Raw genomic sequence first — 16,434 nt, forward strand, 5'->3', positions numbered from 1 at the left:
TGGCCTCCAATTTTACAGATTTTATTTTTGATTGATTACCTAGTCACATTTATAAAGCCAATCATCTTCTTGGGAGATGTATAGAATACAATGAGAAGCAAAGAAATTGAACAGCACCACATAGAAGAGGCTCTCAGTCCAGTATTAAGCACAATTGGCACACAAAAGAATCTCTGCAAAGCCTCCCACACCTCAGTTGCTAACTCCTCTTTGAAATGGAACTAAAAATCCAAGAAGGCCGTCAAATTGCATATCAGTTCCATCTGGGGAACTGCTACTCCATTTCAAACTAGAACTGGAAGCTCCATGGATCCATAGTGTCCATAGCCACTTAACCTTGATAGGGTTGATTTTAAGTCTATTCCTTCCCCCACAACCTTTATGCACTGGAACAATGCCTTGACAAAATTACTCATACAGCCTGGGTTGAGATACATAGCTAGGTATCACAAGTGTACTGATGGCTCCTGCTCCTCTGCTGACAGATGTGCTTATCCAGTGGCTTCATATAGGTGTTAAATAGGAGACAAGAGAATCAGGTTCTGTCACAAGCAAGAGATCAAGGATTTGGGGTTTAATTTGTTCTCCATTTATATCAACTGAAATTTGGAGAAAAGGGGAGATCACCATATCCCTCACGATCAATCCCTATAGTCATTCTAAAAGGATACCATGTCGGAAGTATTGAGAATCACTGGGAGATTGAGGACAGAAAGGATGATCAGACCACCCCACTCCTGCTACGCTAGAGAGATCAATGCTGTCATAAGAATATGGCCCACCATGAACTCTGACTGAAGAGTACAGATAGTTCATTTCTTCCAGAATTTTCTAAAGCTGTAGCTTGACCTTTACTTGTGATGTCAGCTCAGGCTCCCAGAGGCTGAGAAACATTCACATCACCTGGAAGCTACAGTACAGGGGGGAGGGGGTTCAGGACTAAAACACACAGAGCAGAAGAGATGTGAGATTTCTTACATGGCAAAGGTGCCCCTCGATTATCTGTATCTGCTGCAAATTCCATTTAAGAGTTGTTGCTGCCCAGAATTCCCTATTTGGAACAACTCTTCCCTTCACCAGAAACCCTCTGCTTCTTTTTAAGCCATACCAATTGATGATTTCACTACAACACTATGACCCTCTGTAATTCAGACTACATTTTGGCTCACTTCTCTGGACTTCTGATTATGACCAAGTCCAAGGAAAACTAAGGCTGCCTTAATATTTACCAACCTGGCATTTAATCAACTTAAAATATTAATTGCCAATGTAAAAGAATTTCAAATTCACTCTATTAACATAGTTTTCTTTCCTAGACAAAGAACTCAACAATATTAGTTACAATATAACTTTATAAACTGCAAATGATCCAGCTATTTATTTCCTTTCACCTTTTTTTACATTAAAACAGGTACCCCTCCTGAAAATATAATGTTGGGGAAAAAGAGTTCCCAGGAAACTTTTCAGAATGCGTCAAAGCCAAGATTTTCTAACATTTTCTAACATTATGACAAGTCATAGTGATGTGGTTCAAATCTTAGGTGATTATAGTGAGAATTACGGAATTTTTATTTCATAAATACATTTGGATAAGTATAATTCACCTTTACAAAATGGAAAATTTATATTATGCAAAGTTGATGGATAGTTTTGAGATTTGGTAATCACCTTGCTAAGTCACTACATTTTGGGAATATTTTTCTTAGCATGACTACTGTCCACACATTTCTTAACAACATTTTCAACATTATTATTCAGTGGATTTCACTACCTGGGCTTGGGAATCATCTGTAATGTCTCTTAATCAGATGTTCCCTCTCCATAAGATAATTTTTTACTTTCTAAATTTGAATGCAGGGATATTACTTTCATGTAACACATTTTATAGATAATGTTTTTATTGCAAAAAAATTATAGCAATAGCATTGGAATGTTTATAAGGGAAAAGCAGCACTTTTTATTAATTTTGTATAAATTATCCTCAACCCTAGAGATTCCCTGGAGGAGAAGAACATGTCTGAATTTCACTATACAGTGCCACAGGCAGAAAGTGAGAGAAACTAAACAAGCCCATCCTGAAGGAGAAAAAATGCCTGCAGCTGCAAATGACCTATTACATGTCTCACTGGAAATGTTTTCATGTTGTAAGTTGGTAATTTGAAGAAAAAAAGACAATTATCAACACCTACAGTTTGTTCTTGTGTTATTAGATTTTAAAAAGGATTTTTAAATCAAAGATGACAGATTATATTTAAGACATTGTTTTCAGAAGATTATGATATTACATAATTTTTGCATGAGAATCCCTATGGCAGATTTATTTCATAATTAGTTACAGCAAAGATTTTGCCATAGAAGATAAGAAATACTTGATTTTTATTCCAGAACTAATATTCTAATAGATAAAAGAATGTTTTTCAGCTATATTTTCAATAGTTTTAATCATCATATTTTTATCTGTTGAATTTCATGTCTTATTTTTGCTTTAGTAGCTACAGAAAATCCTAAATATATTAACATGGTTCATTGGGATTGGGGTTTAAACAGCTATGAGAAATCTTAGCCAATTATTAAATATTTATAATATAGAATAAAATGAATTGTATTATAAACTGACAGTCTTCAGGATTACAGGTCTGCCAAAGAAACTTTATAAAACTCTTTGCCAGAAATCTGATTCATGGCTTATTCATTCTGAGAAATTTTAATAAACTTGACACCTGGCATTTTTACCATCTAGCCAATCAACCAAGCCAGACCACCTTGCCTCTGAGAACCCCATACAGTTGATGACCTGGAACATAGCTGGCTGGAAAGGGATGGTTGATAGTGGACTAATGAGCTTCCTCTCTAGGTTTGACGTAATAGCCTTTCAAGAAACCTAGCTAACCGAAGTGGACGAACCAGTACAATTGCCAGAGTTTCAGGGATGGGCCTCCCCTGCCCAAAAAACAAAGAACAAAGGGAGACCTTCTGGTGGGCTATGCATTCTTATAAAGCAAGAGTTGCAATGGCAGGGAGAGAAATTATATAACAAGATAAGTATCCATACTTTCTAGCTGTCAAATTTTAATATGACCAGTTTGAGTTAATATTGGTAAATGTGAATATTCCTCCAAGTACATCCCAGCACTATAATGTCGAATATTGGATGGGCTTGGAAGTTATCCTATAAGATATATCTATACTGTACCCTCAGTCCATAGTGGTATTATTAGACCACCCCACTAGACTGGGTCCCTCTCTGTATGAGCTTAAAATAGAAACCAGACTCCTGGCTTTGATTAAAGCCCTTTACAGAAGTACCTGTTTGAGGGTGCGGTATGGGGTTAATGGGGCCCTGACTAACAGGATTCACACAAATAAAGGGATAAGGTAAGGGTGTATCCTGGCCCCATTATTATTTAGTTTATATATCAATGAATTGCCAGGGTTAATGAAGGATACCATGGTACACATGCCGATGATCCTAAATACTTACTGTAACAGCTTGCTTTATGCTGATGGTATGATTTTATTATCATACTCACAAGTAGGATTACGTAGGCTATTAAGAAGATTCAGCTCTTATTGCCAGGATAACTCCCTAATCATTAGCAAATCTAAATCAAAAATAACGGTGTTTGGAAGAAACCATCAGAGACATAAGTGGCAATTAGATGGTGAACCAATTGAACAGGCTAACATCTTTGTATATTTGGGCGTAACTTTTTCCAGGACTGGATCTTGGGCCTGTCATCATCAATGTAATACATTTAGAGCAAAAGCCCGTTTGAATTTATTGCTCAAACTAAAGAACCATAGTTACCCAGGGTCCCTAGCCCCATTAATCAAGGTTTATAAGGCTAAGGTTACCACAATGCTCTTGTATGGAGCAGAAATTTGGGGTCTTTACTCAACCACAGTCCTAGAACAAACACAGTCCCAGCATTTGAGATGTATTTTGGGTGTAAATCCAAGAACATCTGCTGCAGCAGTTAGAACTGAATTGGGAATTCATACAATTCAGGCATTATCTAAAATTAGAGCTTATAACTACTGGTGCAAAGTTAATGAAATGGAGACTGACAGACTCCCCAAATTATGCCTACTAGAGCAAATAAAACTACAATCACAAATCTCCTGGATCACCAAACTAACAAATTTTGTAAGAAGCTGTGGCCTTCCTGTCTCTTGTGTAACAGGAGAACAATCCAAAAAAAGAGTTGCCCAAAGAATTAAGGATATAGAAGGACAAACTGATATAGCTATCCTTAGTAAGGTGGGTAACTTGAAATGGCTGAATAAATACAAACATACTTTTCAAGTAGACAGTTATTTGAGGTTACAACTCCCCAAACATCTTAGGGAGATATTTACGAGAGCGAGATTCAAACAGCTTGACACAATGGTCAGATATGGGAGATTTCATGTTATACCGTACAATGAGCGTCTCTGCATTTGCGGAGCGGCAGAGGTAGAGGACCTGGCTCACATCCTATTTGACTGTTGCCTGTATAAGAGGGTGAGAGACAGGTATCTTGGTCTATATACCAAGTGAATGACCCACTGGGATCCCCATATCAAAATAACTTACCTTATGTCCGGCCAGAACTTGAAAATAACATTTAACGTAGCACAGTACTTAAACAAAATGATCCGGTTGAAATCTGCATATGTGGGACTGATTGGGGTAGATTGCAAGGGTGACTCCGAAATATAATGTTATATTTTATCTATTGTACATTATTAAAATTTCATTTTAGATTGTATTTTATTACTATTACATCTTAAATTGTATTTTATTTTAATTCCATTTTAAATTATATTTTATCAAATACCATTTTAAATTGCCTTTATCAAATTTTAGTAACAATTTGTTGCTGGAACTTTGCACTTTGATATGGCCCAAGGGCTAATCAATAAAGACTTATTATTAATAAATTCTTGCAAAATTTATTAATGGTGTAGATGATGCAATGGTGTAGATGATGCAGCTCCACAGAGAACAAGACAACAAATAGTCCTCCTTTCCACTTTTCATATGGGAGCAGAATTACCAAAGTATTTGCATTAAAATTCTTGTGACTTTCCCAGATCCAAAATTAACAGAAGGGGATTATTTAGGAGTTTTACATATAGGGGAATCCATAGGGTATGACAAAAAAAATTAACCTGTGACAGTGTGATCTAAGCTCCAACTGTTTTCGCATGCAATGCACATTAAAAACAGGAAAAACTTGAACCACACTATTCCAGCTGCCATCTCCAGTTTTCAAACCACATCCTATGGACTGGCTTTGACCATTAAAAGCCGAAATGCAAATCCTTCCTGAAGCACTGTGAAAGAAAATGAAGCACTAGTTCATTGCCTGAAGGTACCCACATACCTTTGGAAAGCAGAATCTTAATAGCATGCACAAATCTCAACCTCAACAAAATCCTCTGCAAATTGTTATACCTTCTATAGCAGGGGTCCCCAACCCCCGGTCTGTAGACCAGCACTGGGCCGTGGCATGCCAGAAACTGGTCTGTGCAAACAAGCAAAGCCCCATCTGCAGATGCAGACAGTACATGAAACCATGCTCCCTCTGGTCTGCGGAAAAACCTCTCTACGGAGTTGGTCCCTGGTGCCCAAAAGGTTGGGGATCTCTGTTCTATACTATAAATACAGCCACCAGTTCTATCTGAAATTCTAACCAGTAGAAAACATGAAATCTCTGTGTTAGCTGTTATTAATCTTATTCTTATTTCAGATGTTCACACTGAACTATGCTTGCATTAAGTAACCCATATTTAGTGTATTTCAGGTATTACTTTGAGGAATTTATGTACTTCTGAGAATTTATGTATTTCATGTCAAATGTTGAAGGAAACAGAAAACTCTACATTCAAACAAAGTAGTAGATATTTCAAAATGAGTTACCGTCGCATTTTCGCCCCTACATGTTTCATATTGCATGTAATCTTCATCAGTACAAATATCCATTTAAATCTCACTAAACTTTCTGCAACAAAAATAATTTGTATTAGTTCTACATTGTATTTAGTGATAATGCATTCTGTCATGTATATGAAAAGAAACATGAGTATTGATTACAGAAAGAACAAAGATTATTTTATTACACCTTCACACAGCAGAAAGATTTCAATTTTTATTAAAAAAATAAGAATGTAGACAAAAGATTAAAGATTCATAAATAAAAGGACTACCTTTTTTCATTTTGCTGTTGTTGTTGTTAGCTGCGAAGTCGTCTCCTACCCATCGCGACCACATGGACAACGTTCCTCCAGGCCTTCCTGTCCTCTACCATCTTCTGGAGTCCATTTAAGCACACGCCTACTGCTTCAGTAACTCCATCCAGCCACCTCATTCTCTGTCGTCCCCTTCTTCTATTGCCCTCAATCTTTCCCAGCATTAGGCTCTTCTCCAGTGAGTCCTTCCTTCTCATTAGGTGGCCAAAGTATTTGAGTTTCAACTTCAGGATCTGACCTTCTAAAGAGCAGTCAGGGTTGATCTCCTCTAGGACTGACCGGTTTGATCACCTTGCAGTCCAAGGGACTCGCAGGAGTCTTCTCCAGCACCATAGTTCAAAGGCCTCAATTCTTTGGCGCTCAGCCTTTCTTATGGTCCAACTTTCACAGCCATACATTGCAACTGGGAAGACCATAGCCTTGACTATACGCACTTTTGTTGGCAGGTTGATGTCTCTGCTTTTTAGTGTGCTGTCTAGATTTGCCATGGCTTTCCTCCCCAGGAGCAAGCATCTTTTAATATTTTGGCTGCAGTCCCCGTCTGCGGTGATCTTGGAGCCTAGGAAAATAAAAACTGTCACTACCTCCATTTCTTCCCCATCTATTTGCCAGGAATTGAGAGGGCCGGATGCAATGATCTTGGTTTTCTTAATGTTAAGTTTCAACCCAAGTTTTCCACTCTCCTTCTTCACCCGCAACAAGAGGCTCTTTAGTTCTTCTTCACTTTCTGCCATTAGAGTAAAATCATCTGCATATCTTAGGTTGTTGATATTTCTTCCGGCAATCTTAATTCCAACTTTTGATTCATCTAGCCCTGCCTTTCTCATGATGTGTTCTGCATAATAGGCAGGGGACAGTATACAGCCTTGCCGGACTCCTTTCCCAATTTTGAACCAATCAGTGGTTCTGTGTCCAGTTCTCACTATTGCTTCTTGACCCACATATAGGTTTCTCAAGAGACAAATAAGATGGTCTGGTACTCCCATCTCTTTAAGAACTTGCCACAGTTTGTTGTGATCCACACAATCAAATGCTTTAGCATAGTCAATGAAGCAGAAGTAGATGTTTTTCTGGAACTCCCTAGCTTTCTCCATGATCCAGCATATGTTGGCAATTTGATCTCTAGTTCCTCTGCCTCTTCGAAATCCTGCCTGTTCTTCTGGTAGTTCTCGAACCACATACTGCTGGAGTCTAGCTTGTAGGATTTTAAACATAATTTTACTAGCATGTGAAATGAGTGCAATGGTGCGATAGTTTGAACATTCTTTGGCACTGCCTTTCTTTGGAATTGGAATGTAAACTGATCTTTTCCAATCCTGTGGCCACTGTTGAGTTTTCCAAATTTGCTGGCAAATTGAGTGTAGCACTTTTACTGCATCGTCTTTTAAGATTTTGAATAGCTTAGCTGGAATACTGTCACCTCCACTAGCTTTGTTGTTGCTCAGCTTTTCTAAGGCCCACTTCACTTCACATTCTAGGATGTCTGGCTCGAGGTCAGTGACCACCTCATCGTGGTTATTAGGGACATTAAGCTCATTCTTGTATAGTTCTTCTTTGTAATTTTGTCACCTCTTCTTAATCTCTTCTGCCTCTGTTAGGTCCCTGCCGTTTTGGTCCTTTATCATCCCCATTTTTGCATTAAACGTTTCCTTCATCTCTCCAATTTTCTTGAAGAGATCTCTGGTTCTCCCTATTCTATTGTTTTCTTCTATTTCTTTGCACTGTTTATTTAAGAAGGCATTCTTATCTCTTCTAGCTATTCTCTGGAATTCTGCATTCAATTGGGCGTATCTTTCTTTTTCTCCCTTGCCTTTCGCTTCCCTCCTTTCCTCAGCTATTTGCAAAGCTTCCTCAGACAGCCATTTTGCTTTCTTGCATTTCTTTTTCTTTGGGATGGTTGTAGTTGCTACCTGTTGTACAATGTTGCGAACCTCTGTCCATAGTTCTTCAGGCACTCTGTCTATCAGATCTAATTCCTTAAATCTATTTGTCACCTCTACTGTATATTCAACAGGGATATGATTTAATTCATACCTGAGTGGCCTAGTGCTTTTCCCTACTTTCTTCAGTTTAAGCCTAAACTTTGCAACAAGAAGCTCATGGTCTGAGCCACAGTCAGCTCCTGGTCTTGTTTTTACTGACTGTATAGAGCTTCTCCATCTTTGGCTGCAAAGCACATAGTCAATCTGATTTCTGTGTTGACCGTCTGGTGATGTCCATGTGTAGAGCCGTCTCTTGGGTTGTTGGAAAAGAGTGTTTGCTATGACTATCGTATTCTCTTGACAAAATTCTATCAGCCTGTGCCCTGCTTCATTTTGTACTCCAAGGCCAAACCTGCCTGTTATTCCGGTTATCTTTTGGCTTCCTACTTTAGGATTCCAATCCCCCATGATGATAAGGACATCATTTTTGGTGTTAGTTCTATAAGTTGCTGTAGGGCTTCATAGAACCGGTCAATTTCATCCTCTTCAGCACTGGTGGTTGGGGCATAGACTTGGACTACTGTGACATTTCTTCTGAGGGATTCTTGCCCGCAGTAGTATACCTGATGGTTATCTGAATTAAATTCACCCATTCCTGTCCATTTTAGTTTTCTGATTCTTAAGATGTCGATGTTCAGTCTTGTCATCTCTTGTTTAACCACGTCCAGCTTTCCTTGATTCATGGATCTTACATTCCAGGTTCCTATGGAGAAAAAATCTTTACAGCTTCGGACTTTCCTTTCACCATCAGATACATCCACAGCTGAGCGTCCTTTCGGCTTTGACCCAGTCGCTTCATTCTTTCTGGCGCTACTAGTACTAGCCCTCTGCTCTTCCCCAGTAGCATATTGGACGCCTTCTAACCTGAGGGGCTCATCTTCCAGCATCATATCATTTTCCCTTTTGGTACTGTCCATAGGGTTTTCATGGCAAAGATACTGGAGTGGGTTGCCATTTCCTTCTCCAGTGGATCAGGTTTTGTCAGAACTCTCTGCTATGACCTGTCCATCTTGGGTGGCCCTGCACAGCATAGCTCATAGCTTCATGGAATTACGCAAGCCGCTTCGCCATGACAAGGCAGTAATCCATGAAGGGTTTTTTTCATTTTAGGCGAAGCTAATAAAAATGTTCAATTAATTATTATGTCTTATTGACAGATTTCCTTGGGGAAGTTATTTAAAAAGTTTAACCCTTGAGCAAATTATAGTTTCTCTTGCCTTTGAAAGTGTCAAGTGCATTGATTGTAACTGCAAGAAGTGTTATCTTCTGCCTAGAGATTCACTTACTTTACATCTTAAGCACTGTTTCCTTCCCAAATTTTGATTCACCAATTTAAGACACATCAGATGATATGAAAGGCAGAAGCAGCACAGAAAAGAGGCCAGCAGTTAAAATGAAATACAAAGTGGAGGAGGATCATAAATCATGGTTATGATAGGACAGAGTTAGAGAAAAAAACAGTCTTGAAAAATATTTCAGAGTGACTAAACATAAACAATATGATAGAAATTAAGCACAATTTTTATACTTGCTTTTTCTGTATTTAAACTCATCTCACTTGTCTGAAATTCTAATCATACCTAAATCAGCAAGTCTTTTTATATACCTACATAAATCTATATTTCCCCTTCTCTAATATTCAGAATCACTATAAGACAGGGGTGTCAAACTGTCGACCCACAGGCTGCACCCACCTCAGCTCTGGCAATGCAAAAAAAGTCACAATATGTCATGACATGTCACGTGACGTGGCGAGTTTGACACCCATGCTATAAGGTATCCCATACAAAGTATTAATGTTGCAGAATTCTAATGTCCAAAAGAATTAAGGAAAATACCGCCTCAATTCTTAAAACAATAAAAATATGAGTTGCTAGGATATTTTCCATATTTAAATATGAGTTATTAAAACTGTAGAAATACTTTTAAAAACATCAAGACTGTGCAGGAATACTAACTAAACAATGCTACAAATCATATCCTATTATAACACAGATTCACTAATGATCAGAGAAAAGACCATCATGTATTTATTCCCATTATCTTCAAAATCTGAAACTTCACACCACTATTAAAATTCAAGTACAGTTACTGCAATGAGACTTATACTACTTTGCACATGAATCATAGCAGTGTTCCCAAACTTCCACAAAGTAATTGGATTTTCAGAACTGCAAGTGGTTTTATTCCAATTCAGTCATGACAGGGCCAGGAGGTAATGATACATCTGCCGTGATGCAACAAGCAGACCTGTCTTCTGTCAAGAGTTGAAATCATAAAGGAATAAGCTGTCATTAATAACTTCTCTCCAAACACTAGAGCTGTCATCTCATTGTTTTGTTCTACTGGCTTGGGGGCCAATGTGGCTTCATACAGTCTGTCAATGAGAATTTAACTATTCTCCTTACTTTTCCGTAAGCCACTTTTTCTAAGCATACCCAAATTCTCAACATAAAACCAATTGTGTGAAATATCCATGTAGCCATCTTTTGGAAAGTCATTAATTTAATCTAAATTTCACAGACACTACTATGTATTCCTAATAAAAATGTATTTTTTAAATTGACACTTAGTGCTCTGCATATTTCATAAAATTTATTTTCTTGATATTTGTATCTTACTGGTTGAGATGAAAGAGGTTTTTCTGGCAATGGAACTCTTACTTAGTCTCATTACCCTCTTTCCCCTTCCCCCAACATTCATATATCCACAAAATCTGTTTGTAATAAAAATGTAGAATGTGTGTGGGCTGAAAAGAGAGAAGAAAATCTTTGTGTACAAGAACAAGACTGTACAGTATTTCTCCATTTATCAATGCATAAAATGATTACCTACCCCAACTAATAATATAACAATTAGTATAAATTAATGTAAGCCTCCAAAACTCCAAAAGTGTATAGAAGCGTATTTTAAGACAAAATATATTATATGGACATTCTGTGTAAATATACTATAGGGTTTTCTGCAAAGTAAAGCCATTGTAAGATAAATGAATTCATGGAGGTAAAAAACACAGGAACAAACAGGATTAGAGCAGATATTCTTTTATAATAGTTTCCCTACCCCAGAAGTCATATTTGTGTCGACTCTGGTGTGTTTTATGAAGGTTGCTAAGGCAAAACTATTCCATAGGTCCTTTGACAGCTGATGTGACCCAAGGCAGGTTAATACTATTATACTACTGTATATTACTGCAGTGTGTTATATAGTCTGCTTTATTTTGTATTGATGTTGTGGTTTAATTTATATTTTTTAAAAGTGTAAAGTGTCATGAATCGTTGACTTTGCATTATACAAATAAATCAAATAAATAATATATTCTGCACAATCTGATTTTATGAGAGATACCAAGCCTCTAATCTAATATTATATTATTAGTGTATATTTCAGCAATTCACCCTGAGATCTTGAAATGACAGTCATGGCTATGTTAGCTATGCAAAAAGCTTTAACATGTACAGAGTAAATTTCTGGAGCCTATGGTGAGAAACAAAATGGATTTCTCATTATTTCTTGATTTTATTCCTTCTGCTCAAGTTCTTACAAATTACATTATCAACTACAAGTTAAGATGTATCATACAACTTGTCAAGGATTCTTTATATACAATTGTTTTAATTTGATTCTGGAATCTTTGTATTCAAAGTATACTAGTGGCTGGAATTGAATACATGTTATTATTATACACAAATGATATGTCAGGCCTTACTAGTAATTACCAAAATGCTTTACCTATTATTGTATACTATGACAGATTTTTCTGGATATACAATAGACTGGAATGAATCTCATATATTACCAATCAACAAAAAAGATTTTATGGAAATATGCAAAAACGACAGTTATTTTCTAAAACCTTATACACATTTTGACATGAAAATGTTGTATCGGTACTCATCTTTGTTTGGAACAAGATACACTACAAAAGGAAGTGGGGAACAGGCACAGAGGGTGGATAGGAAGTTGGTCATGCTGGGAAGGTTGCTGGAAAAGGAAGTGGGGGACAGCTGTAGAAGGTAACAGGAAGTCTGTCATACTAACAAGGTCACTTACATAAGTAACAGATAGGAAGTCCTTCCCAGATGAAACAAAGGTTCACATGTTAAGTTGCATGGTTTGTTTGCTACTCGTCCTTTTTAGTACTCGATGCGTCTCCCAGAAAATAAGCATGAGTACTGAAGGACCACTGTATATCTAGTCACTAGCATTAATGATATTACCTCGTTAGGTAATGAAATATCTTAAAATAAATCCCAGCCAAACTCAAGAGAACATCAAGGATTAAATAGTAATTATTTGACTCCTCTGAAAGCCTACTTGGCTCTTATTTTAATTGGAATTTAATTGTATTCCCAGAACCAAAGGGAAAAAAGTCTTGTACTATTGAGAAGGAGACTTAAATTTGAATCTCTTTCTCATAAGAAATTGACTCTAGTGGATATTTATCATTTAAACTGGCAGATATTTCTTTTTAAAACATTCTTTTTAAAAAATGATTGTGCCAAAAATGAGGTGAAGACACTGGTTCAACAAAGTGCTCATTACGTTTTTAACATGCTCTGAGGTTACAAAAGGAATATAAACTGCAAACAACTGCAGGATGACAATATAATAAGTTAAAGCAATTATTACATTTTGTGTTTTTTATCTGATGCAGCTTTGGAAAATCCCATAATTCTGAGAATATTAGAAAAAAATTAGAGGCTAAATCAATTATTCAATTATATGAACAACTGAAGTATCTTAGTTGATATTGTACAGGAAACATAAAGACTGATTTAGCCTCCGATTCAGTAGAAATGTACATATTCTAAATCTCTGAATCAGATCTCTGTGCAATATGATTCTGTGCAATTAAGGCTTGTTTAAAAATTGAATTATATTTTTTATTACATACAACTGTTTGCTATCTTTTCTTGGTTAGCACATTCTTCATCTTCTAGTTTTATCGTAAAAGATTCTGATTCATATTCATTTTAGCTATTAAGAATTAAAAAACATACATCCTAAATAATTCTATCTTCATAAAACGAATATAAAGGATATCAAGCATGGTAAGGGAGCAGACTTTTTCATGAATCCCTGATAAACAGGGCTGGTGCTTCTGAAAGTCAGCTAACAATTCTTGCCCTTCTGTTATATCTGAGTGATTAAGATCCCCACAATGGAACTAAGGGGGACAGAAGGCTTCATTTCTTGCAGAGAGAAGTGAGTTTTATTCCCTTAGTCCCTTGCACAATGTCCTGCCTCCAGTCCCATGGAATTCATTCAAGTCCTCATATAATCCTGGGGTTCCACGGAATCCATCGTATTATATGGGTACAATGACTGGTGCACTGTATTTTTGCTTGCTAGAATTAAATTTTAGAATTTTCACTTCTTGTCAAATTTTCCTTATGGAGTAGTTATTGCTCATAAAGGCATATTTTATACACCCATCCTTATTTAGTGACCAAGTTCTGATGCAGTGACCAGATCGTAAAGCAAAAGGGTTGCTAAATGATCATGTGACTAAGAGAGAGAGAGGGAGACTGCAATGATCAGTGCTTGGTGCAGCCTTATTCAGATAAAGCTCTCTCATACACCTATACCACAATTATTCACTCTGGCATGAATAGTTGTCAGGTGTATGAATTTTGTCGTAAATGCATACATTAACTGAAAAATGATTTTTTTTATTACCTGTGTATTTGTAAATGTTTGTCAGCTGAGGTAGTCACTATAGGTGAAGTGGATATAATTTTATTTTCCCTAAACCTAATCTGCCATCTTGGTATCTTATCTTCATGCCTCTTACTATTATCTTATTATTATCTCCTCCTGTTATTTCATGCTCTTTCTGAGTGATTTGAGTTGAATTGGGTCAGCATGTGTTGATTTTTTGTAGATACTAATAATTAGCTTTGTTATTACTTGATGAAAAGTATTGCATTGTTATTTTTCTGTTAATTTTATTGCTGGATTTTGTTAATAGAAGCGTGGCAAAGGACGGATTTTTAGAAAATCCAAGAAAATTAAGTTTTATTATCAATTTATTAGAAACTTAATTGCCACTAATCAGAAAATCCTTGTAGTGGGGTATTATAAAATCAGTCACAGAATTTGACCTACATAAATCAATAGCAACACATTACTATAAAACATGGCAATGCAAGCATCTGACAGACCACTTGGTTCACTAGTATACTTTATAGAAACATACTGTATTTAAATGCATTTCTTTATAAAACCATAGGAGCTTCTAAGATCAACTTTTTATAATAAGTAGACAAAATTTTTATTTGAGACAGAACTAAAGTAAACCTTTTAAGCTAGTAAAACAAATTCTTTTTTTAAAAAAAGGTCCAATTTAACAAATTATTATATTAATTTCTCTGTTTTAAACCATACGTGCAACAATGAATTTCAATACAACATTTAAAGATTCTGAAACACAACAGAAATTGCATGCATGACTTGAAAATAAAACAATAAGGACACATTTGATATGCATTAAAATAACTTATATATCCAGAATTGTATACACTAATCCCCCAAATTAGCCCATTAAAAAGAGGCTCCCTTGAACTCTTAGAACCTTGTATGGTCATTTAAAAAGCTTTATACACAGTTCTCAGAAAGTGATCGCTTGTTAAATATGTACCAGTATAATAACTATATTAATTATATTAAATTGAAATTCAATTTAAATTCAAAACAACCATATTTAATTTCTGTCCTAACCCTATCTAGTATTTTGGGAATTCTGGTCTCCAATACAGTATACCATTCAGAAACCAAACCATGACACGAAGTTTGGAATCAGTTGTGCACCTCTGTTTTAGGAAAGCCCATAATTATCTTACCTCTATAGCTCTTTTAATATAAGGAATCTGAGTGCCGCTGTCCAGATCTTCATTTATAATAAGCCTTCTTGCCCACTGTCCTGCTCTGACAACACCACTGCCTTGAATTAAAATCATCAATTTATCTGGATTTATCAGTGCATCCTCACTCATAAAGATGAAACTCCTAGGTTCAGTCTCTTCTGCATCTACCTAAAATTAGAACAACATTTAATGAATATAAGCAATTAACACTGGTCACATAATAAAAAGTTACCGGAAGTAAACACTGCCTGCAATCAGCAGTTCAGATAGTATTTATGATTGACATATAAAAAATAAACTTCTAACCAATAGTGCCTTGCCCTAAAAGGTGGGGGGGGGAGAAGGGAGCACACTGTTTTCAATAGCAAACAGCAGACCATCCATCCAACATTATCAGCAGGCATTTTTTTTTAATTTGGCTCTTTCTACATTATCCTTTTTTCAAAGAGCCCAGAATGGAATATTTTAGGTACATTAGATTGAGAGAATGGCTACAGTAGTAGCAGAGGTCACTACTACAATAAATGGTGTGCTAAACCATTTGTTAGAAATAGCAATATAAAGCTCTGAGTTGGGGGTGGGTGGGTAGGTAATATCATTTCTCTAAAGATCCCTAATGGGCCTCTATCTCTGTTCCTGTATTTACCTACAGTGATAATTCGCTGCAGATTCCCAAGGAATGGAGTAGTGGTTCCAATCCATAAAAAGGCAGTAAAACCAACCCAGCTCATTATCATCCAATAAGCCTTTTGTGACTAATTAATAAATATATGTGAAATATTTCTACTACAAATTAGCTGACTTGTTGAACCAAGAAAGAATATTAGCTGGGAAACAAGCCACCTTTAGATCATGTTGTTCAATTGTGAATCAATATATTACTTTAAATTAGAATACATAATGAACAATGTTACTGTCTCTTGGGAAGGTGATTGAGGAAGAATATTTTTTGTGATGTTTCTTTCCACAGCTGCAATAATCAGCTAGCTGGCAGTTGGCTGGTTTTAAAAAGCTGTATTTTCAAAGCAATTTTGTCTTCCACTTATACATTTTTTCCCATTCCACTACATCTTAGGGGTTTGTGAACTGATCTTTCTTTCTCTTACTCTTATCCTCTGCAGATAATTAAGACTGATGTTTATAGCTTTACATACTATTAACAAAATTTCTAATTAGTGGACCAAATGTAAAACTATGAGAAAAGTATTTATTATAAAGATCCATGCATTAGAAGATGTTTATTTAATCTATCTACAAACAAATTAGTCAATATGTACCAAGGCTTACAACTTCAATCTTAATTACATTTGGAAACATTCTTTCAAGCCAAATTATCTTCAAGTTGTCTT

At 36.2% G+C, this 16,434-nt stretch overlaps 1 protein-coding gene across 12 annotated transcripts in view; it reads right to left on the reverse strand.

Moving 5' to 3' along the window:
- ARB2A (ARB2 cotranscriptional regulator A) overlaps positions 1 to 16,434 on the reverse strand; it is a gene marked incomplete at its 5' end in the record, with an annotated part of 224,307 nt that overhangs the window by 179,039 nt on the left and 28,834 nt on the right. For 11 of the 12 annotated variants that reach the window (XR_014025682.1, XM_081321746.1, XM_081321755.1 and 8 more), the window contains one exon: positions 15,062 to 15,253. The exons of the other annotated variant lie outside the window; for it this stretch is intronic. Coding sequence is in view for 10 of the 11 variants with exons in the window: in XM_081321746.1 (XP_081177872.1) it covers positions 15,062 to 15,253 (192 nt within the window). The remainder of the gene's footprint in view (positions 1 to 15,061; positions 15,254 to 16,434) is intronic. 12 annotated transcript variants of the gene reach the window in all.

This window comes from Vipera berus (genome assembly GCF_964194415.1).
Source record: "Vipera berus genome assembly, chromosome: 2".
In the NCBI taxonomy this organism is placed as follows: Eukaryota; Metazoa; Chordata; class Lepidosauria; order Squamata; family Viperidae; genus Vipera; species Vipera berus.